General features: G+C 47.2%; 1 protein-coding gene across 1 annotated transcript in view; it reads left to right on the forward strand.

The window, feature by feature from the left end:
- Nucleotides 1–22,351, forward strand: part of EXOC4 (exocyst complex component 4) — a 390,906-nt gene that overhangs the window by 306,786 nt on the left and 61,769 nt on the right. The window contains exon 12 of the mRNA XM_009998103.1: nt 17,546–17,682. Within this exon, the coding sequence (XP_009996405.1) occupies nt 17,546–17,682 (137 nt within the window). The remainder of the gene's footprint in view (nt 1–17,545; nt 17,683–22,351) is intronic.

Consider the following 22,351-nt stretch of genomic DNA (forward strand, 5'->3'; position numbering starts at 1 on the left):
TCCTTGAGATCCTCTTCTCCAAATCTTTTTGGGGTGGGGGGGCTGGTTGGAGCCACCCTCCCTCCTGTGCAATGTGCTTTTCCTCCAGCCTGTTCCCACAAACACCTCTTTGGATATTTCCACATGGGTATAACCTTGGCTTTTTTTTCTATTAAGCTACATTTCCACCCAGCATCATTTGGCACTGACCCACATGTGGGTAATGAGAGAGGTTGTTTTCCCTCTGATGGGGGGAAAGAATTTTAAATGTTTTTCTTCTGACAGGTTAGCAAGTGTGGAAATTGTTGTAATGAAATCATGACAGGGGAGCATCTCCCCACGAGTTTGGTGCTGTGGTAATAAACATGATTCTTGACAAGCTTCAGATTTGTCTTCTAGGTTTATTCCCTTGAACTTGCTCTTTTTCTTTCCTGCTAATAATCCAACTGTTTATAAAGGCATAGTGTGGCCACAGAGAAATATTCTTTAAGTCCAGTCTATGTCTACTGTCTGGTACCATCCACACCAACCTGAACCACCAGTTCCCTTCAAATCCTGGGGTCAGGGCTGGGCCCCTCAGGACAAGAAGGACCTGGAGGGGCTGGAGCGTGTCCAGGGAAGGGCCCCGGAGCTGGGGAAGGGGCTGGAGCAGAAGGAGAAGGGGCTGGAGAACTTGTGAGGAGCAGCTGAGGGAGCTGGGGGTGTTGAGCCTGGAGCAAAGGAGGCTGAGGGGAGACCTTCTGGCTCTGCAGCTGCTGAGAGGAGGTTGGAGCCAGGGGGGTCGGGCTCTGCTCCCCAGGAACAAGGGACAGGACAAGAGGGAACGGCCTCAAGTTGTGCCAGGGGAGGTTGAGGTTGGATCTGGGGAACAATTCCTGCCTGGCAAGGGTTGTCAGGGCCTGGCCCAGGCTGCCCAGGGCAGGGGTGGAGTCCTCATCCTTGGACGTGTTCAAAAAACATGTAGACATGGCACCTGGGGACATGGTTTAGTTGGCGTGGTGGTGTTGGGTTGACAGTTGGGTTTGATGATCTTAGAGGTCTTTTCCAACCTTAATGATCCAATGGTTCTGCCTTCAGCATGGTAAAAATAACAATCCAGTCACAACTGAAAGTATTTTTCACTTTGTGGCCTGTTCTTTTCAATCAGGTCACTGTCCATATTTGCTCTCTCTTTGCTTTCCCATCAGTTGATCAGAGAATCACAGAAGGGTTTGAGTTGGAAAGGACCTTAAAGATCATCTCATTCCAACCCCCCTGCATGGGCAGGGGCCCCTAAGGAGGGGGATTTATTTTTGTGGATCATACTCTTAGGAAAGGAAAACAACCATAGAAGGAGCAGAGAAAACTGTAATGCAGTAATTGCTTTTTCAATCCATTTTAGAGAGGCTGCTGGAGGGACCAATGCAACAGAGTTGATAAATATGATTATGTTTCCAACTTATTGCAGGAAAATGCTCAAATATCTCTTCTTTTTTTTGTTTTTTCTGTATTCTAACATGTATATCCTTGGAACAGCAAGTTATTAAATGGATAGTGGGCATATTTAGGTAAGGCAGGTAGAATTTGGTCTATGAATGCATTTTTTCTGCTGGCCCTTTTGGGACCTTTTCTGTGTTTTGCTGTAAATGGTTTGGCACCATTTTTCTTGGGTGACTTTTATAAATTGGTTCTGGGTGAGATATTTGGGGTCCCAACATCAGGGGAAACACTCCCTGTTTTTATTCAGAGTTTACTCCACAATTGCTCACTGGATTTTACTTAGTGAAGGGAGAAATGAGGATTTGTCCCATTTCCAGCATCCAGAAATGGGAAGGGACACGTGTTGGTGGTGGCCATGGGGCAACAGGGTTCCTGGGATGGAGAGGAGAGGCTTAAAGGTTGTGGTTTCAGTTCAGGGGAGAGATGAGAAAGGAAGGTATTTTGGGGTAAGTGCCTCATTGCAGCCCTGCTGAGGGATTTACCACTTGAGTCTTCACTGTGATATGGGAATTCCAGGGATGGCTCAAAAAAAACAAAACACCTTCATGGGGTTTTTTTCCAAAAGAAAAATAAAATAAAATAATATTTTAAGCAAACATAAATCATAGTCATGGAATGGGTTGGGTTGAGAGGAACCTTTAAAGGTCATCCAGGGTCTCCCCACCCTCACAAGGAATAATTCCTTCCTAATGTCTCACCTGAATCTCCCCTCTTCCAAGTTTTAAGCCATCCCCCCCCATCCCATCCCTCCCTGCCCTTGTCCCAAGTCCTTCCCCTTTTGACAAGGCTGTGGAATGACAGGATGAGGGAGAACAGTTTCCAACTGAAAGCAGGGAGATGAGAGGGAGCAATTCTGGGCTGTGAGGGTGGGGAGAGCCTGGCCCAGGTTGCCCAGGGAAGCTGTGGCTGCCCCATCCCTGGTAGTGTTGAAGGGCAGGTTGGATGGGGCTTGGAGCAACCTGGGCTGGTGGGAGGTGTCCCTGCCCATGCAGGGGGGTTGGATCTAGATGATCTTGAAGGTCCCTTCCAGCTGAAACCATTCTCTGACTCCATCTGGCCACATCCCTCAGCCTGCTCTGTGCTGCTGGAAGGTGCCTGAATGCAGGTTGGCCCCATGTGGCAGGGATGGACCTTCCCTTTTAAGAACTCAGTCTTTAAAATGCCTCTTCATTTTACACAAACTCTCACATTTTCTTGGCCAGGTGGCACTCCCAAAGTGCCTAACTTCTTCCTGCCCTCTCCTGACTCCAGAGGGGCTGGCTGTCCCATTTCTTCAACCCTCTCACTTCCTCAGTGTTGATCCATGTTCCCCATCAGGAACATGATCCCCGTTCATGCCTTTTTTTTTTCTGGATCAGAAGAAAAACATTCCCCTCATACAGGAATAAAAATGACCCAACCAAGCCAGCAGTAACTTGACTAGTAGCCTGGTACTAACCAGGCTCCTTTACCTTGCTCCTCCTACGTGGAACTGCCTCAAATCTGCTGCTGTTCATCGCAACGACCTCTTGACATCAGAGACAAGTTTCTCCTCCAGTGCTGCTCCTGGAGGCAGAACCACCAGCGAGCTGGGGTGCCACCTGCCTTCCCCAGCAAGCTGAGCTTCCCCTCTGCTTCACTCCTCAGCAATATTGCTCCTCTTTGCAGCAGGGGCTTTGCCAGAGTGATCTTGCAAAACCTGACAGCATTCAGGAGACGGATGATCTCCGCTCGCAGTTCATTTCTGTTTCCCAGCAGGGGTTTCACTGGGGCCCTGCTGGGTTTGGAAATGCTGCTGTTTGGTTAGTAGATGAATGTTTTGTGGATGAGTGTGTCTGGGCTCTGCTGGTGCCAAGTTTGGCTTCCTCTGCTCCCTCTCCTCCTCACTTGCAGCCAACATTGCGAGGCCTAAATGGGTTTATTCACAGGACAATAACTTGACTGTCATTAGCATGGGGAAAATAATGTATGAGCAAGCCATAAAGCAAAATGCTCATTCCCTGCCATCCATAACTGCCTGGGAGGGCTCTTAAAGATGCACTGGTGGGAGCCATCTGCTCAGAAGGGGAGATGGGACTGTCAGGAAATGATGCGCAAGTTAGAGATGGGGAGGGAAGATCTATAGTATCATCCAGACCATTTACTGAGTGAGGCTGCTCATTACTGCTCTGCCTGCTCTGCCTGGGAATTGAACAATGGCATCTCCCCTGGTATTAGATGTCTTTTGTAATGAGCTAAGCCTTTCTTTCATTGCTCAGTCTGATCCTTTGTTTTGTCTTGTCTTGTTTTTGCTTTTCCACCATCAATGGGATTTGGGAGGAAAAAAAACCAACTTGTTGTGTTTTTTTTAACACAAGTCTTTTGCTGTATTTTGGAATTGGGATTTGGGGTTGTGCTGGGTTCTGCTTTCCTTCACTACGATGGGATTCCTGAGCCACGAGCAGATGGTTGCTGAACTGCTGAGTAGCTCCTTTGGTTCTTCTTGCTCCTTGCAGGGAGCTCAGGGGTGTAGAAACACTCATCACGTTGCGTGGGGAACTGTGAATTGCAACAGAATGCTTGGAGTTTGGTTTGGGGTTGGTTTTTTTTTGCTTTAATGTGCAGTCTTGGGGCAAATCTTGATGAAAATCCCACAGCAGCAGAGCTGGGGTCTTGTCATCCTGGATATTGTGGTTGTGAAAGGGAGAGAGGTCAAAGTTGGATGAAGTCAAGGGCTCCCTGCCATGTAATTCAGGGTTTAGCTAGAGGAGGGTTTCTCCACCCATGACATTTGGCTTTATCCTGCAGGGCAAACTGTGGCCCTGGCTCCTCAAGCAAATGTTTATTGCAGAGCTTGGGCCCCCATCCAGGCCTTGGTTGAGGTTGAAAGGTGTTAATGAGACTCTATAAGAGGTTTAATTTTTTCCATCCCTCTCCATATGAATGGGATGGTGGAAGTTGCTTGGGTGGTACCTGTGCCTGGTCTAGCAGATTCTTTGCAAACATCCAAATGATCCCATTTCCTCAGAGTTTTGAGCAGCTGTGGCTGAGCTTGCCTGCTGGAGATGGTCAGTCTGAAAGGGAAAGTGCCCTGATGGACAAGGGCATTTTCCAAATTGGTCACTGCTTCCCAGAAACTGAGGTACAAGAATATGGCTTTGTCTGTCTCCATCCTCACACCGTGGAAGCATCATCCTGGTTCAGAAATGGTCCCACAGCTGGATGGGGCTGAGTCAAGAAGGGTCAAGTAGCTGTGTTCAAGGAGGAGAAACTAGTGTTTTAATAGGGGGGATCTCATTAATATCTATCAATACATGAGGCATCAAAAAGGCAGGACAAGCTCTTGTCACTTGTGCCCTGGGACAGGATGAGGGGCAACGGATTCAAACTGAAGCCCAGGAAGTTCCAGCTCAACATGAGGAAGAACCTCTTTGGTGTGAGGGTGACAGAGCCCTGAGACAGGCTGCCCAGAGAGGCTGTGGAGTCTCCTTCTCTGGAGACTTTCCAGACCTGTCTGGGTGCCTTTCTGAGTGACCTGCCCTGGTTTTTTTGGCCCTGCTCTGGCAGGGGGGTTGGACTGGATGGTCTTCAGAGTTCCCTTCCAACCCCTAATATCCCGTATTTCAGTGACTAGTGTTTCAAGTTTGCCCACTAGTCTGACTGTAATTGCTGCTTCTCATTGCCAGAATCAAAGGCTGGTGTTGTCTACTCTCCCATCTCCTGAGCTGAAGAGTTTGTCAGACCTGAGTCTCCCAGGGGTTGAAGTGGCCACTCAGTTTGGGTGAGCTCAGTGTTGGCACCAGCTGCCAGACAGGGGGAGGGAGCTGCTCACAGTCTCCATGCACAAGGAATTTCAAAATAATCCTTCAGGGACATCCAGGGACAAGAACTGTGATCTCTTTAGCCTTTGATGTGCAGAACACAAGGTTTAATTTACTGAATCAATGACAAGTGGTACCATCATGGGCAGCACTTTAGTTTCCTCCTCTCTGCAAGGCTGTGTCGTCTCCCTGGGGCTGGTGCTGGAATCCAAAGCTGTTGCACCTGAGATGCCCTTAACTTGGTCAACTCAAACCCTGCTGGTGCCCCAAGAATCAATGCAGAATAGTAAACCAAGGGAATACATGAATCTGTAGAGCTTTTTATTCCCTGCTTCCTTTTGCAGGAGCTTTTTTGGAGTTTCTGACTCGAGAAGCTCTAGATAATCCCAAGGGTTTCATAAAACTTGAATCTCACAAGACTAAGGGTATTTGGCTTCTAGTTGTGGCTGGAGACACGTGTGTTATTTTGAGTACATTGCCTCTCATTGCTTAGTGGCTTGGCTTTTCTGCTTCCTGCTTTGTACCTGGGATGAGGAGCTGTTCTGAGAAGACCCCAGCTCTATCTGGAGGTGGTTGGAAGGCATTTTCTTGCTGACTTTTCTTGTGATTGTTTTTTTCCCCATAACACTGATGTATTGGGTTTAAACCCTTTGGAAGCAAAGGAAATGGGGGTTGAGGAGTCTCTCCCCTCCTGGCAAGTCTGGTGGCTGGAGCATTGGCCTGTGCAATAAGAGGTGCAAGTTCAAGTCCTCCTGCTGACTGAAGGGTCTAGGAGAATAACTCCACTCCTTTCTGTTGGTTCCCTAACCACTGAGATGGGCAGAGATTTGCTTTGCCCATAAGTCTGCATTTCACCATGGGTCTGGTCCAGTGGAAATGTGGAAAAGGTCTTGATTTTGCCCAATCTGCTGGAGGGGACCTAAATTACATCCATCAGAAGCTGGAACCCAACTGTCATCCTCTGGCCATCTCTGGCAGTCTTTGTGTGCATTGGGGTGTAAATTCCTCAGTACACATATATTTTTTTCCCTTTAAAATGAAGATCAACCTTAGCCCTGCAGAATCCAAGAGCTCTGAGGGCAGCTCTGTGGGAGCTGGTGGCTGTTGATGTGGCCCATCAATCATCACTGGCAATGGGAATATCCAGCCCTGGGCTACATTTTGAGGGACAAAGAGTTCTCAACAAAACCAGCAGAGTAAGTTTTTTAGCACATGCACAGCTGCTGAGTTGCAGAAATCCAGCTTGAGTTAGTTGCTGGTGGGTAACCTTTAAAAGCCTTTTGGAATATTTGGGATTTCTTCTCTTTACTCTCTAATTCCTACATTTTGTAAAGGATCATCTAAAGATAAAGCCCAAACTATTGTTTAGGGGGGGGAAAGAGCCCAACACCCACCTCTCCACAGCCTCCTCTCTGTTAGTTGAAGAGAGCAATGAGGTTTCCCCTCAGCCTCCTCTTCTCCATGCATCATTCCTGTGGTTTAACCATATTTTCATCTGTCCTGGCTTATGAAGCCACAGAAAACAATGCCATAAATTTAACTACTGATTTTAATACACTTTTGGATGTCAGAGCAGGAATTTTAATTCACTGCCTGGGATTAGCTGGACTGTCTTGGGGGGCCTCTGCCCTCTCCCCATGTTTCCCAAGGATTGCTCTGGAGAAATACTGACTTCTCCATCACATGAATTATAGTTGGGTTAATGAAGAGTGAGACAGCAATGTGAGTTGTGGTGCCCTAAGGTGAGGTTTGAGTGACCTTTGTGTATCAGGATCCTCCCTAGGTTGGTTGTTACCTTGCAGAAACCCACCAGGGACATTGGTCTTGTCAATCTACGTTGTCATCTAGCCCTACAGGTGAGACTTTTAGACACTTGCTCCAAAATCTGGGTGATCTTTCACATTTTCATTAATTCTTGTTGAATTTAGAGCACAGTTGCAGTCTGTGCATTAACATGGCATTCATGGATATATTTGGCCATTTTGTTTCTAGTGATCTTTCACACTTTCATTAATTCTTCTTGAATTTAGAGCACAGTTGCAGTCTGTGCATTGGTGTCCACATGGGCAGCATAAATCTAGGAGCACAATGTCATCTTCTTTTGGGGGCTCTATCCTACTAAGCCATTCTCCACCTATTTTTTTTTCCCAATTGCTACTGTTTTTTCATCAGCCAGCCACTTGTGGTTGCTGCATCTCTCCTTCATGTGGGGCATGTGTGTGCCCTCTCACTAGCAAGAAATTTGCAATAGATAAGCAATGCTCTAAAGGATGTGGGACTCTGAGACTGAAGAGAATAGACCTCAGAGCTCTTACTCATCAGAATAATACAGATGGGTCATAGTCTCCAAACTGAACTAGCCTTAGGAAAATAGTTATTAAGAATCAAGGCTCACTCTGCTCCTAAAACTGAGCATCATTAATGTCATGGTCCAAGTTCAATTTGTTTCACGTTGCAGCTGCTAATGATGTTCTAGAGCAGATATCACAAAGGAGAAAGGAACCTGCCACTCACTTCATGAGAACTAAACCATCACCTTGCTCTGAGTTTACCTGTAATTGGGAGAGTTCTGTAAAATCCAAAGAAGAGCCACTCCTGGGAGTATTCAGAGGGGCTGAGAATGTCAAGGATGAGCTTTTCAGCTGTACAAACTGTGCTTGAAATAGCTGGATTTGATTCCTTTTCATTGCAGCCTTGCACAAATGTATATTGATTAATAAAAGAAGAGTGTGGCCTGTGCCTGGCACTTCTTGAGTGATAAACAGTTATGCAGCAGTAAAGAGGGTATATTAAAGGGTAAGAGCTAATGACTTTTCTTGTGTATGTAACACATTAAAACCAGCATGAAGCTACAGCTATTTTATCATGCTGCTAATGTCCCTGACAACATTCACTTGGTGGGAGTGAATGAATGGAAATCCATTTAGAGAAGTAAATTAAAATACCTTAAAAAATGCCTTTAATAATAGCTACAGAACTCAGCAGGATCAGAGAAGTGAGAGTTACAAAAGACCTATTAAGTTATGCAGTCCATCTCCCTGCCAAGGCAGCTGTTTTCCTTATGATGCTGTTACTACTGTATCATTCCATGAAGATTTAAATGTCTCAAGTGCCAGAGCCTCTGATGGGAGAGTAATCTAAAGGCTGGGAGATTGGAGTGTCACAAGCTTTCCCCTGGGTACAACCTAATTTTTCCTTCCCTGCTCCTCTCCTGTGCTGCACACGTAGAGGCACAATGGGAAAATAAAAGGAGGAGAATCTTTATCTGAGTGTAAACTTTTCTATTTCCTGCTTTTTAAGCTTCTAAATATCACTGAATGGTTTGGGTTGGAAGGGACCTTAAAAATCATCCAGTTCCAACCCCCCTGCATGGGCAGGGACACCTCCCACCATTCCAGGCTGCTCCAAGCCCCATCCAACCTGCCCTTCAACACTGCCAGGGATGGGGCAGCCACAGCCTCTCCGGGCTCTCTGGGCAACCTGGGCCAGGGTCTCCCCACCCTCATAGCCAAGAATTTCTCCCTCATGTCTAACCTAAATCTCCCCATTTTGCAACCTGCTTGGCATTGTGAGGGTGTGTTTGGTTGTTTGTTTGTTTGAAGACTATCCAAAGACATGTCTGTTGAAAGTCCAGTCCCCTGGCTCTGATTGATTAGTGTTTTCAGAGGTGAGAACCACCTGGGGAGGGGATGCTGAGCAGCTTCTGTAGTTGGTCCCTCTCCAGCAGGATGAACTCACTGGATTCAGTGAGTTCAGTGAGATTTTCTGTGATGACCAGTGACAGGACAAGGTGCAATGGGTGCAAACTGGAGCACAGGAGGTTCCATGGGAATATCAGGAAGAACTTCTTTCCTGTGAGGGTGACAGAGCCCTGGGACAGGCTGCCCAGAGAGGCTGTGGAGTCTCCTTTTCTGGAGACATTCAAACCCACCTGGGTCCTGTGTGATGTGCTCTGGGTGCCCCTGCTCTGGCAGGGGGGTTGGGCTGGGGGATCTTTCCAGGTCCCTTCCAACCCCTGGGATTCTGTCATCCAGTCCCTTGTTGGCATGCTGGCAAACTCCTGGACATTGGCTTGGAGTTGGTGTGCTGAGAATTCCAATTTCCTGAGGAATCTGGGAGATGGGAAGAGTTATGGTGTCTTTCTGGGGGACAGACTTGCATTGCCAGTTCTGGGGAAGAAAACACCACCACTTTTAGGTGTTTCTGGGTGAGATCATCTGGCATGGCAAGGTGGTTTTGTTTAGCTGGTTGTTTTTAAGGACACCTTGGGCATCTTTTGACATGGAATGTGCCTGAGCTCAAAAATCAGAAGAAATGCAGCTGATCTCCAGGTGAATCAGCCGTTGGGATGTTCACCCAGTAGTTTCTGCACCAAGTCTGTAGCTCCAAGTTTGAATGTAGTTTATCTTTCAGAAAAGCACTTGGGATTGATTTAGAGCTTTGCAGAGATGGAGAACCCAGCACAGGCAATTCCAAACCATTTGTGTGGTTAATTAACTTCACTGTGAAAAAAACACCAGGCTCGTTTTTGCTCTGGTATGATCTGACTTCAGCTCCCACCTGCTGGGTCACTTCATGGCTGGCTTAGAAGGCTTAAATAAGATAAAGAAGGAGGTTGAAAAGCATCCTAGTGTTACAGGCATTTGGGGGGGTCAAAAAAGGGACTTTTTTCTTCTATGCAGATATCTGAGCAGTAGAAGTGTTGTGATAACCATCAAGTGGAGTTCATCTGAGCCACATAAAGCAGGCAGTGGAGTGTTTCTCACTGGGAAAAGCTTTTCATGTGTACTTACCTGGTCACATCTTTCTGTATTGGTGGTAGAAAACTTGTTTTCTGGTGGGACAGATGAAGTGTAATCTTATACATGAGTGAGCATCAGTCTATAGTGGTCACTAAGGCTAGGGAAGAAGAGCTGAACTGCAACCCAGATGTTAAGTCCATGTCCTCCATGACATCAGAAAGCATGAAGGTGGGTAGATGTTGGGCAATTCTGACCTGTGATGCTGTAAGAAGGGACTCACTTGAATCAGAAATTTGGGGAAATCTTGCCCAGAAATCTTCCCCTTGCTGTGAAGTACAATCTGGACCACAAGCCTGTATCAAATTTGGACAAAGAACAGGATGAAAAATCCCTTCCTGCCATACTCATGGTCCTGGTGCCTCCTCTCCAGCCTTTCCCAGCTGTGGGGTTTGGCCTCACATATTGCAAAAGAGGCACTTTGGGCTCTTAGACTCAAATTGCAGAGCCACTTACCTTGTTTTCTTTTAAAAAACCATTGCAGAGCAGGGTTGGAAAACACTGGTGGCAGAGCCCTCTGGCTGTGCTTTAAATAGTGGTGATTGTTTCTGCACTTGCTGGGCTTCAGCCAGGTTGGCTACAGTGAAGTGTCAAATCCATGTATAATAGAGGCTCCTGTGCTCAAATCATGGACTCTGTGAAACCCTAAATAATAAACAGGGTGTTTAGAGAGGAAGAAAAAAGTTCTGTATTGTTAAAGGCAGTAGAGTAATCAGCAGATTTTCTGGTAAGTGTTCTCCATTTAAAATAAATAATGAATAAATAAAAGAAGTACATTTTGATCTTCATCAATGTTCTAGTTCACTGGAGCAAGTGTTTTCTGGATCCCAGGTAAATGAGAGTTATCCCAGACCTTGGTTGGGCACTTATTTACCTGCTGCAGCACCTCAGTTCAAGGTGAGACAAAACCACAGGTTCTCTTGAGCTCCTGCTCTCCCTTGTGCTGAAGGCACTCAGGACCTCTCAGAATAAAGCCCATCAAAGGAAGACCATCACCTGCAGTGAAACAAGCAGAGTGATGGTTGAAAAATGAAAAATCCCTCTGAGTGAGGAGGGTTTAAGAAGCAAAGTTGTAGGAGGGTGTAGAATAACCATAGTAACGGGCAGGATCCTGCAGGACTGATAATGGAATCATGCATTTTGCTGGGGAAGAAAAACAAGCTGCTGGGTGAGAAAAGCAGGCTATCAGATTGTGAGGCTGTAGGAAGAGGTTTTTTGGCATTTAAACATGTATTTCAATTGATACATACTAAAAACTCCAGCCTTTTGTAAACCCTGGCTGCACCACGGAAGCAAACAAATTGAAAATCCCCCTTATAGCTCAGTGTGAAATAACCACTAATTGGTAAAACAGGCAATTCAGGCTGTCATCTTTCCTCTGTTAGCTTAAAAAGTAGGTTTGAGTTGGCTCAGGGTTGGTTTTTTTCTTGATTCCTTCTATTTTAGTGGGGATAACCACAGCACTGAGACTGAAATAGGGGTGCAGGTTGGCTCCCCATGGCAATGGGGCAGCACCCAACTCTCCTGCCACAGGGTTGGCTATTTTCAGGGCATCAAGTAGACTTAAGCAGGCAGTTTATCTCAGTATTCAGGGGAAACTGGCTCCCCAGCTCCTGCTGTTCAGATTTGAATGATTTCCATCTCTTAACTCTGCTCCACCACCAGGTAATAGCATCTAATGAGATGAGAGAACAGTTATTTCATCCGTCTCACAAGATACCTGTTCAGTTGCTGGAATTTGGGCACAGGAGGTGAATGCATTTGTATTTTTACCTCCATCCCCCATTGCCCTTCAAGGCCCTGACAGGACTTGGTATTTATCAGCTCACAAGAGCCCGTCCAGGTATTAAAGCAGCTCAACTGGTAAAGCAAAGCACAGGGAGAGGAAGGCAGAGGCTGCAGAGCTTCGTTCCACCTGCCCGCCCAGGAACAACCCACCAGTAATTGACAACAGAAGAGCCAAATTGCAGCTGGCAGCCAAAAGCTGTGGAGCATCACGGGTCAGAGCACAGGAGGAGCAGAGGAGGCAGGTGGGGACGAAGGGGGAGCTCAGGAAGGAGGGGTTTCCTAATTGAGAGCTGATTGCCTTGGGTGGGATTTTGGCCAAGCTCCCGCAGCTGCCGGAGCCCTCTTAGTATGTCAATGTCTTAATAAAATTAGTCATAATATTGATGAATCAGAGAACGGAACAGCCCAGGTTGGAAGGGGCCTGAAAAGATCATCTGCTGCAGCCTCTCTTGGGAAACAGAGCTGAGATGAGATTATCCAGCACCTTCTCCAGCCATGGGGACTCTACCGTGCCCATCAGCTTCATTCCCTCCATCCCAAACTGTCCAGAAACTGTTTCTGCAGAGTGAGGAACTGGCCCACAGCCCACAGGTACCACAAGAAAGCAACACCAGCCTTCCCAGCAGGAAAGGAGACACTCCACACTCTCCTCAACCCCAACCACCCCGTTTCCAAGTGCAGCCCCCAGCTCCACAGGAGGAGCTGGAGCGATTTGTGGGGAAGTTTGGCACCACAATGGATGATGACACAGCACATGGCACCTGAGACAGGTGAGGCTGCATCAAGCAGAATAAATCTGTATGGATGACATCTTTCTGCTGGGGCAGGCAAAGGCTTCCTCCTTGGACACAGTTATCTATATATTTCCAGCTCTTGCCTGAAGAATAGTGCCCCACCATGGGTCCCTGGGGCCCTCTGCTGAATACACCTTCTCACTGCCAGGGAAGGAGGATGAATGATACTTTGGAAAGGCAGATACTGCCAGTTTAACATGTTTGGGGGTAGCTGAGAAGCTGTAATTAGGAAAAAAAAAATGCAACATGAATAAATGTTGCATGTCAAGGTGTCAGTGTGACACGGAGCCACTCGTGTCCTTTGGAAATGGTCCCAAATGTGGAGCTGTGGCTCAGCACTAAGCTCAGAGAGGTCTGAAAACCTTTCATCTCTGCTGTCCAGCCTTTAATTGCATCTGGGCTCCCTTATACTCCTTTTAAAATTGTGGGCTGTCAGCTAAACTCCAGCTTAAAATTTAGATGAGGCTTTATTTCTGTTTTCCTTGGAGGCAGCCACGTCCTGCCCTGTCTGGTGCCCTCCTCTGCCAAGGCATCTCCAGGGGATGTTTAGCTGATGGGCAAGAACAGACTAATAATGGACAGCTTTCCAGTGTCGAGGTGTCTTCTTCCATCTGCTGTGTTTTCAAGAGCCCTTTAGGTGGTGAAGACATCCTTGTATCACAGAATCACAGAATGGTTTGGGTTGGAAGGGACCTTAAAGATCATCCAGTCCCAACCCCCCTGCATGGGCAGGGACACCTCCCACCATTCCAGGCTGCTCCAAGCCCCATCCAACCTGCCCTTCAACACTGCCAGGGATGGGGCAGCCACAGCTTCCCTGGGCAACCTGGGCCAGGGTCTCACCACCCTCACACTAAAGAATCTCTTCTTAATATCTCATCTAAATCTTCCCTCTTTCAGTTTGAAACTGTTTCCCCTTGTCCTACTGCTACATGACCTCGAAAAAAAGTGCATTCACAACTTTGCCTTCTTCCCCCAAGAAAGTGAATGTAATGACCAGGTGTGGGAGAAGCTGTGATTTCTGCAAGAAAAAATAATACTGAGGGTGGAGATTGTTGCTCTGGTCTAATTGATCCTCACCAAGAAGTTAAGAGGAAACAAAATGACAGATTGAAAATCTCGAGGTTTACGTAGGGTTGAGCTGTTGTTTTGAACTTCTTCTGTATGCTGGGGAGTCAGAAGCTTTATTGTGCTGAAACTGCATTTTCAGGGACCTTTAAAAACAAACCTCCCTGTGCATCCATTTCCATTAAGTGCCCTCTTGCTTTAGAGTTCAGGCATTTTAAAACAAACTTCAAAACAAGACAATAATCCCAGAGGGATTATTGAAATAGGACCTTTGGATCTGCTTGTTCTTCTCCATCACTCTGAGCAGGTGAAAGCTCTAGGGTCAGAGTGCAAATTCTACCTGCCCTGGAGCTGCTTTATGTTCTGTGAAGCTTCAGCACAGCTGAGAATAAGGAACCATATCAAGGAATAGTGAGAAACGTCTGCAAAATTAAAACCCGCGGTGTCAATAACGAGTGGTTCTGCTCTCTTTTACCCTATCACCTCAACAGCAGCTAATGATGGTAAGAAGGAATTCCTTTTTTTTAATTTTTAGTAGCCTTCAGACTCCTTTTAAGCCTTCACCCTGAGGTGCTGTAGGAGGAGTGAATCCCACCCTGGGCTCAGGATTCAGCACCGCGCCGCGTTCTCGGGTACCAGGAGATGAACGTTGCTCTGCAGATGAGTTCCCCTTGTTAGCGTGGCTTGTTGTCTTTTCTGAAAAGGCTTCACTGAAGTGTCTTGCCATCAAATTGTGCTTTGATCATCCCCGTTTGCTGTTAATGAATCCAGATGGGTTAGAGGCAACTGGATTGTGACTCTCTGATAAAACGTGCGCCACTTTTCATTTTCCCACGCGGAGTTTCAGAAGATCCTGTGCTGGGCCCTGCTAACGAATCCAGCTACAATACCATGGCCTGATGCCTCCTCATACTTAGCATCCCCAGGGACACGTGCAGATGTGTCAGGATTGCTTTGGAAAAGGTTAAAATGTTCCAGGAAAACAGGTCTCTGGGACTGTGGTCTTTCATATGGTAATCGCCTTTTTTTATTCCTTTTATGTTTTTCAGTCATGCAAGGGGCTTTGTGTTTCCTTCAAATCAAAAGATCTTGTTCAAAAATGAAGACATTGGCAGGAGCTTGGCTGGGATTTTAGTGCTGTTGCAGAGAGGAGAAAGTGGGAGAAACTACGTAGAAACCAGCAAACCCTTCTCTTTTAATGTAGCCTTTGGGTTTTTAAGTTGTTTCCTCAGATGTTGAGTTGTGTAAAGAAATAGAAAAGGGGCAGGAGAAGACCAGGTGTGATTCCTCCTGGTGTGGTTGCAGGTTCAAGCCATGAAGTTTGCTGTCACATGAGGATGCCTGGAAGGACACATCCCTCCCCTGGTAAACTAAGAGAGATCAGTTGATGTTATGGGTCTGCTGGAAATCCCACCCACCCCTCAGCAGTGAAATACCAGTGAAAAGTTCAACAAAGAAGAGAAAAGTGTCTTTGTAGGGAGTCTCATGGGAGTGGAGCAGAGGGGGACAATCCCCTCCCTGGCCCTGCTGGTCATGCTGCTGGGGATGCAGCCCAGCACAGGGTTGGTTTCTGGGCTGCCAGCACATGTTGCCAGCCCATGTTGAGCTTCTCATAAACCAACACCCCCATGAAGGTGGGATTTTGCTCTGCCTCTAGCCCAGTGGATCTAATGGATCTGATTTCCCCAAATTACTAGATAAATTGAGGTCATTTTTCAGCCCAACATCCATGGTTTTGAGTTTATTCTCAATGGAAAGGTCCCAGATCACCCATTTTACTGCCATTTGGGTGGATTCTTGTCCCCACCAGCAGCTGAGCAGTGATAGCAAAGAGCCTGGGTGACATCCCAATCTTGTAGCAAATGAGCCCACAGGTCTGGAAGCAGCATCCCTGGCTGCTGCAGCCTCTGTCTCCTTCACTTCCTTGTAATGACTCCAGGATGGGTGACATCCCAATCTTGTAGCTAATGAGCCCACAGGTCTGGAAGCAGCATCCATGGCTGCTGCAGCCTTTGTCTCCTTCACTTCCTTGTAATGACTCCAGGTCCCAAGTCCTTTAGGGTTGGTTGTTCTTCCTCCACACACATCAAGGGTGGGCTTGGGTGCTTAGTGAAACACAGGCACTTGTAATAATAGAAGGAGCTTGTGCAGGAGCATCTGAGAGGCAGCAGCACCAGCCTGTGTTTTCATTTGGACAAAATAATCCCAAGTTGTTGCCAATTACAGTGTGAAAGGTGGGGATCATTCCTGTGATTTGCTGAATAGGATACAAGAAGGTTTTGTGCTTGTTTGGTTATTTTCCCCCCCTCCAAGTTCAGATGTGAGCCAAGGACACACCAGGAGCAGCAGAAGCAGTGACTTCCTTGACAATCTCCCCCCCATGCTAAGGAGACATGTGTGCTCTGAATGAGGATGAGGTTTGCAAGTGCTTTTTTACCAAGTCAGGGACAGGGAGCAGAGCAGAATCAATTCCTGTCACTCACGGGGTTGCTCTGGAGGAGCAGGATTATGGATCAGGGCGATGCTGCCACCTTTTCATCTGGAAATCAATAGAGGGAGGGAAGTTGGGCTTGTGGGGATGTGGCAGAGATGATGATTTGGGGTTTGATGAGAGTCTACTCTGCAAACAACTTGAGTCACTAACTCCTCTCCATGTGTTCAGCCTTGGTACAGCTCTCTCAAGGTCCCTGGGGTCCCCCTGTGTAATTTGAGTCCAGAATTTCTCACAAAGACAAAAAGTGGTTGGAGTTTGAAGGGACCTTTGACAATCATCTAATCCAACCCCCTCTGCTAGAGCAGGATCACCTGCAGTACATCCCACAGGAACATGTTCTCAAATGAACCAGGGCTACCAAATGCTTTGTTCTCTTCCTTTGCCTTTGCACGTAGCTCAGGAATGACCAACCTTTCACCCCACTGAGCCTAATATTAATACCATTTGTATTAGCCTGGGACTTTGATCACCTTCCTTCCACTGTGTAGCAAACAAATTAAATTCCACAGGCATTTTTATAAATACAAACAGTGCCAAGTCACCTTGGGGTGCCTCAGAAACCAAAAATTCATAGAGTCACAGAATCATTAAGCTTGGAAGAGACCTCTAAGATCATCAGGTCCAACCATCAACCCAGCACCACTATGCCAACTAAACCACATTATTCATGCACAGTTGTTTAAAGCTTGGATGTTGTCAGAGATTTGGTGCCTCCTCCTGCAGGCTGTCCAGACTGGTTCATCTATGGATGTGGAGCAGCAGCTTTGGTTTGCAGATTTGCCCTGTTGCTCCCACGATGGTCATGCACTGCCTGGGGTGACAAAGGGATTGCAAGAAGCTGCTTAAATGTGGGCTGAAAGTTTGTCCCCCACCTGTGTAGCTTATGGATCTGGGAGTGATGGGTGAAATCCCCTGCTCGTTAGGATGGCCTGCAACCAGTGAGTCCAGAGTTATTGGTCAGGGGGAAATGCTGGGGTGTGAAGGCCAAGCAGAGCTCAGCAGAGCTGCACGTGCCTGCTTCCCCTACAAATCACACTTTTGCATTCTGAGGTTTCATCTCGTGGAGGAAAAACCTGGTGAACTCCTCTGGTCCTCAGCAACTGGCTCAGAAATCCAAACGTTCAGACCTGGGGCTCAAACCCTTACACCACCCCTCTTCATCTCCTGCCTGGTTTCTTCTTATTTCCTCATGCATTCTGCTTTACATCGCTCGGTGCCCTGGGCTGCCCCAGCATCTGCTCCACGTTGAGGAGCACCAGCTGCACGGTGGCACCTGTGACTCTAAGGTAGCAAAACATGTGAAGGTTGGAATTAAAGATACATGCCCAGCTCCTGTTCAAACATCAGCTTTTCTTTCTTTTCCAGAGCACAGTCATTGTGGAGAAGACTGTTCAAGACCTGATGAACCTGATGCACGACTTGAGCGCCTATTCAGATCAGTTCCTCAATATGGTGTGTGTGAAACTCCAGGAGTACAAGGACACCTGCACCCTTGCCTACAGGTACACCCAGGCTTAGAAACTGGTTTCTGCTGGAAATACTGCTCTTGGGCTCTTGCTGTTTTGCCATGGATTACTTTTAGAAACCATCCCCGCGAGGGTGGGTGAGGATGTTTCTTTCTAGGTGGGGAAAAACACTGAAATAATAATCATTGGTGTTGTCATTAGGGCAACCCAGGGGGGTTCAGATTGAACCCCCTTGCTTTCTAAACTCCTTCTCAGAGAGGAGCCCAGGTGCAGCTGGATCCAACCTTGGTCTCAGACCTGGCCCTTCCAGGGACAGTGATTGAAATGTCACAATCCCAGGAAATGCTCAACCTTCCAATACCCCTTGATCAGGTTAAGGTGAAACCACACTGTATTGGAATTAGGTGTAATTAAAACTCTAGAAGGAATGTGGGTACTTCAGTTATTGTCTTAGGCTGCACAATCATAAAGGCTGACATTTAGATCACAAGAGGACAATACAGATCTATTTAACCTGCACAACCTGAGAAAAAAGTCATTGTGTGGCCTTGTGTTACTTCATGGTTTTAGGAAGAGAGAGAAGAAAAGGAGAAGAAAAGTTTAGAGAGAGATAGATCATAGAAAATCACCAGTCCTGGACCCAGCATTGGGCCAGCCAAGGGGGGAGAGTTGGTGTCAGGGAGGCTCCCCAAGCCCACCATTGCAGCCCCCTGTTTGATAGGCCTAGTTTCCTTGTTTCACAAGGATGAGCAGGTGTGACAGAGTCATAAGACTGAGCAGCAGGAGTGGACCTTCACCCCCTCCAGCCCTTGATCATTGTCCTTATCTCAATCACTGTACATGCAGCCTCCAGGCCACCATCTTGTCTCCATCCTCTCTCAAAGGCCTTTTGGGATGCAAATGGGAGGGGTTACAATGGGGTTCCCACACCAATTCCAGCAGCTGTGGGTCCTGAGGGCTGCCCCCTCACAGGTATTTGAAGAGTCTTGGCTTCCCAGTGACTTTATCAACATCACACTGTGGTTTAGACTGTTTAAATGTGGATGGCAGAGGTAGTAGAACTTAGAAACTCCACAACTGTTCTCTTAATGAGTCAAAAGGACCTCAGGTTGGAGGTGGAGAGTATAAGGCATCATCTTTAACATAAATCTCTGTATCTATCTATTGCTTGGTCGTAAAGCAAGTCAGGTTCTTCCATGGCAGTATTCCCAAGAGACTCAGCTCTATTTTAGTTAATTATATTGATACCAGACCCCACCTGTATTGTGTCCAGCTGTGGAGTCCTCAGCACAGGAAAGACATGTTGGAGCAGGTCCAGAGGAGGCCACAAGAATTATCAGAGGGCTGGAGCACCTCTGCTGTGAGGACAAACTGAGAGAGTTGGGAGTGTTCAGCCTGGAGAAGAAAAGGCTCCAGGGAGACCTTATTGTGGCATTTCAGTACTTAAAGGGGACCTATGAGAAACACGGGGATGTACTTTTAGCAGGGCCTGTCACAGTAGAACAGGGGGTGATGGTTTTAAACTGAAAGAGAGGAGATTTAGACTCAACATTGAGAAGAAATTATTTGCTGAGAGGGTGGTGAGACACTGGCCCAGGTTGCCCAGAGAGGTGGGAGATGCCCCATCCCTGGAAACGTTCAAGGTCAAGTTGGAGGGGACTCTGAGCAAGCTGAGCTAGTTGAAGATGTCCCTGCTCACTGCAGGGGGGTTGGACTAGATGACCTTTAAAGGTCTCTTCCAACCTGAACTATTCTATAATTCTGTGATTCTATGACATTTGGGTGTTCAGTTCTCATGGCAATGTAAGAATTAGTTACTACTGGACACCATATAAACACACACATATTGGGTTTTGTGAAACCTTCCCAAACCTTTCCATAAAGTTACACTTTTAAGGGGTCATCAGATGCCCTGTCCTGGGTTGTTTTTGTTTCTCAGTGGTTTTGGGTGATCTCTGTTCTGCTTCCCCAGCCACGATATGGAAGCTGAATGCAGTGTGGTCCCCCTGGGCATGGGGTGATCAGGCTGGGTCATGGGGGTTGAGTCCTTCAGGCACTTGCTTTGTCATAGATTTCCTGGGGGACCATTGATAAGTAACTTATTGTCCATACATCCCAGTTGCCATCTGTAAACTGCCCCTCCCTGGAGGGGGGCACCAGGAATGTGGCCCACACCACGGGGACATACACTTGCCTTGAAACCACCAAAGATGCTGCAGCAACGTGGGCTGTGATAGCTGCTCCACAGCATCTCCTTTCATGGCTAATTGAGGCTGGCAATAGCAGGGGAAGCTGAAAAAAAGAAAAAAGCCCCTTGTGTTTTCTGACCAGGAGCATTATTTTCTAGTGCCTGGTTTCATTCAGGAGAAGCTTCGTCTGGCGAGCACGGGCTGGTTATTATTATTAATAATGCCAACAATAAATAGCCCTGAGCACATATGTGGGCTAAACTTCATCTGAGCACTCGTGTTAATTGGTAGCTGCTCATCTGCCATTGTCCAAAACGCTCATATTTTATATGAAACTTCACTGACTGGAACCAGACAATGGATGTAATTTCTTTGGCTTGAACTTAAAGGTCCTTCCTTCCTTCCTTTCCTGATGCCATTCCTGGATTTGGCACCTGCTGAGGAGTAATTAGGACAGCCCTAATTTGGCAATATCCTGATTGCAGCAGGAGGAAAAACAGGAAATGTTCTAGTTTTGCTGCTAGCAAATAACTGACAGAAATAGAAATCTATATACATTTCAAATGATGCAGAGGAATAGAGCAGCTCCCTGGTTTTCCCAGGTCCGATCCGTGGGGATGTTATGCCCTCTGCAGGGATCCCATGTCAATACGGCTCCACGCAGCCTTGCCTTGGGTTTTCCTTAGGGGTTTGAGGTGGATAAATCCTCGTGTTGATAAAGTTAGTGGAGGAAGGATCATTTATAGCTGCTTAACATGGGAATAAACTCCCTAGAGCTGGGTACTAACGCGATCGGGCGAAGTTACCGGAGCAGCAGAGCGTGTGTCAAGTTCTTGAGATGTCCAGACAGTGAGAATTTGGGAAGCCAGAGAGATGATTTCTGGAATTTGTGCACGTGGTTCTTGAAGGGGAACAGGACCAAACGTGGATGAGGTGTATTCAAATGCAGGCTTTTGAGAGCAAGGTGTTTATTCAGAGCCCTCCACAGAACGGGAACGTCGGTGCTAAAAAACACACGGCTGAGATGGTTCATGTTTGGTTCCCATTTGGCTCATATTTTCCAGTGAATGCAAAAAAAAAAAATAATCAGAAAAAAAGCCACCAAAAAAAACCCCCACCAAACCCTAACAGGGCTGGGTGTGGATGGATTGGACATTTATATAAGTAGCAACAATTTTCTTGCTTTAACCGATGAAGAATTTGGGAAGCGCGTTTAACGTGACATAGGTGAGGTGGCTTCAAATTGCATGTTTATAAGAAGTGCAGTTTCAGTTTGATGCAGACTGTTTACAGGGATGTCAGTGATGTTTTCTGACTAGTTTGTGACGGGTTGGAGATGAAAATGAAAACAAAAATGGGAGGCAGAGCCACAAAACCTCCTGCTGTGTTGACAGTCCCGTCCAGCCAACGTCTAGATGGTTCTCCAGCGGATTTCAGTGAAAGCAGCTCTGCTCATGAGTTAAGCCATTAAATGGTAGTTAAACCATTTTTACAAGGCTTTGGGAAATACTGAAAGGAATCACAGAGACAGGGAAAAACCTGAGTAGTTCAAGGTAGCTACGTGAGCCTGTCCTCATCACAGAGCTGCTCCAGCCCTCAGATGATTTTCCTGGCCCTTCTCTGGACACGTTCCAACAGCTCCACATCTTTCTTGTGCTGGGACCACCAGAGCTGGACACAGTGTTCTAGGTGAGGTCTCACCAGGGCAGAGCAGAGGGGCAGAATCACCTCTCTCCATCTGCTGGCCACACTCGTTTTGATCCAGCCCAGGATGGAGTTGGCCTTCTGGGCTGCAGCTGCACTTTGGTCGCTCATGTCCAGCTTTTGATCCACTAGAACCCTCAGGTCCTTTTCCACAGGGCTGCTCTCAGGTGGGACCTCCCCCAGCCTGTATCCATATCTTGGGTTACCTTGGCCCAGGTGCAGGACCCTGCACTTGGCCTTGTTGAACCTCATGAGGTTCCCCTGGACCCACTTCTCCAGCTTGCCCAGGTCCCTCTGGATGGCATCCAGTCCCTCTGGCATATTGACTGCACCACCCAGCTTGGTGTCATCAGCCCTTTCAGTGAAGAAGCCCTTAGCAAGCAGTGCTCAACACACAAACATCACCTCAGCCCTGGGAAGAGAGAACAATTCTTCAAAACCACATTTGGCACCAAGCAACAGAGCCTCATTCACCCCTGTGGCCTCCAGATGTTCTTCCTAATGAAAAGCCATGGCCCCCCCAGCTGTGTCCAGGGATGTTCCCCATCACTCTGCTCCCAGCTCGTTGGTGCCAGTGCTGAAATTCTGGTCCCATGACCACCAGCAGATGTTTCCTGGATAAAACCCAGCGAGCTGTGGAGGGATCCACCCTCCTTGCTCAGGTGCCATCACCTGGGTAGATGTTCCACCCATTCCCCCCCAGCTCCCAGGAGCTGGATGCAAACAGATGGCACCTTCCTTGGCCCGTTGAGCTGTGGATTAATTAGTTGATGAAAGGCACTGTAATTGCATCCCTATTCCAGCAGCAGGAA

This window comes from Chaetura pelagica, unplaced genomic scaffold, assembly GCF_000747805.2.
Source record: "Chaetura pelagica isolate M959 unplaced genomic scaffold, ChaPel_1.0 scaffold224, whole genome shotgun sequence".
NCBI lineage: Eukaryota > Metazoa > Chordata > Aves > Apodiformes > Apodidae > Chaetura > Chaetura pelagica.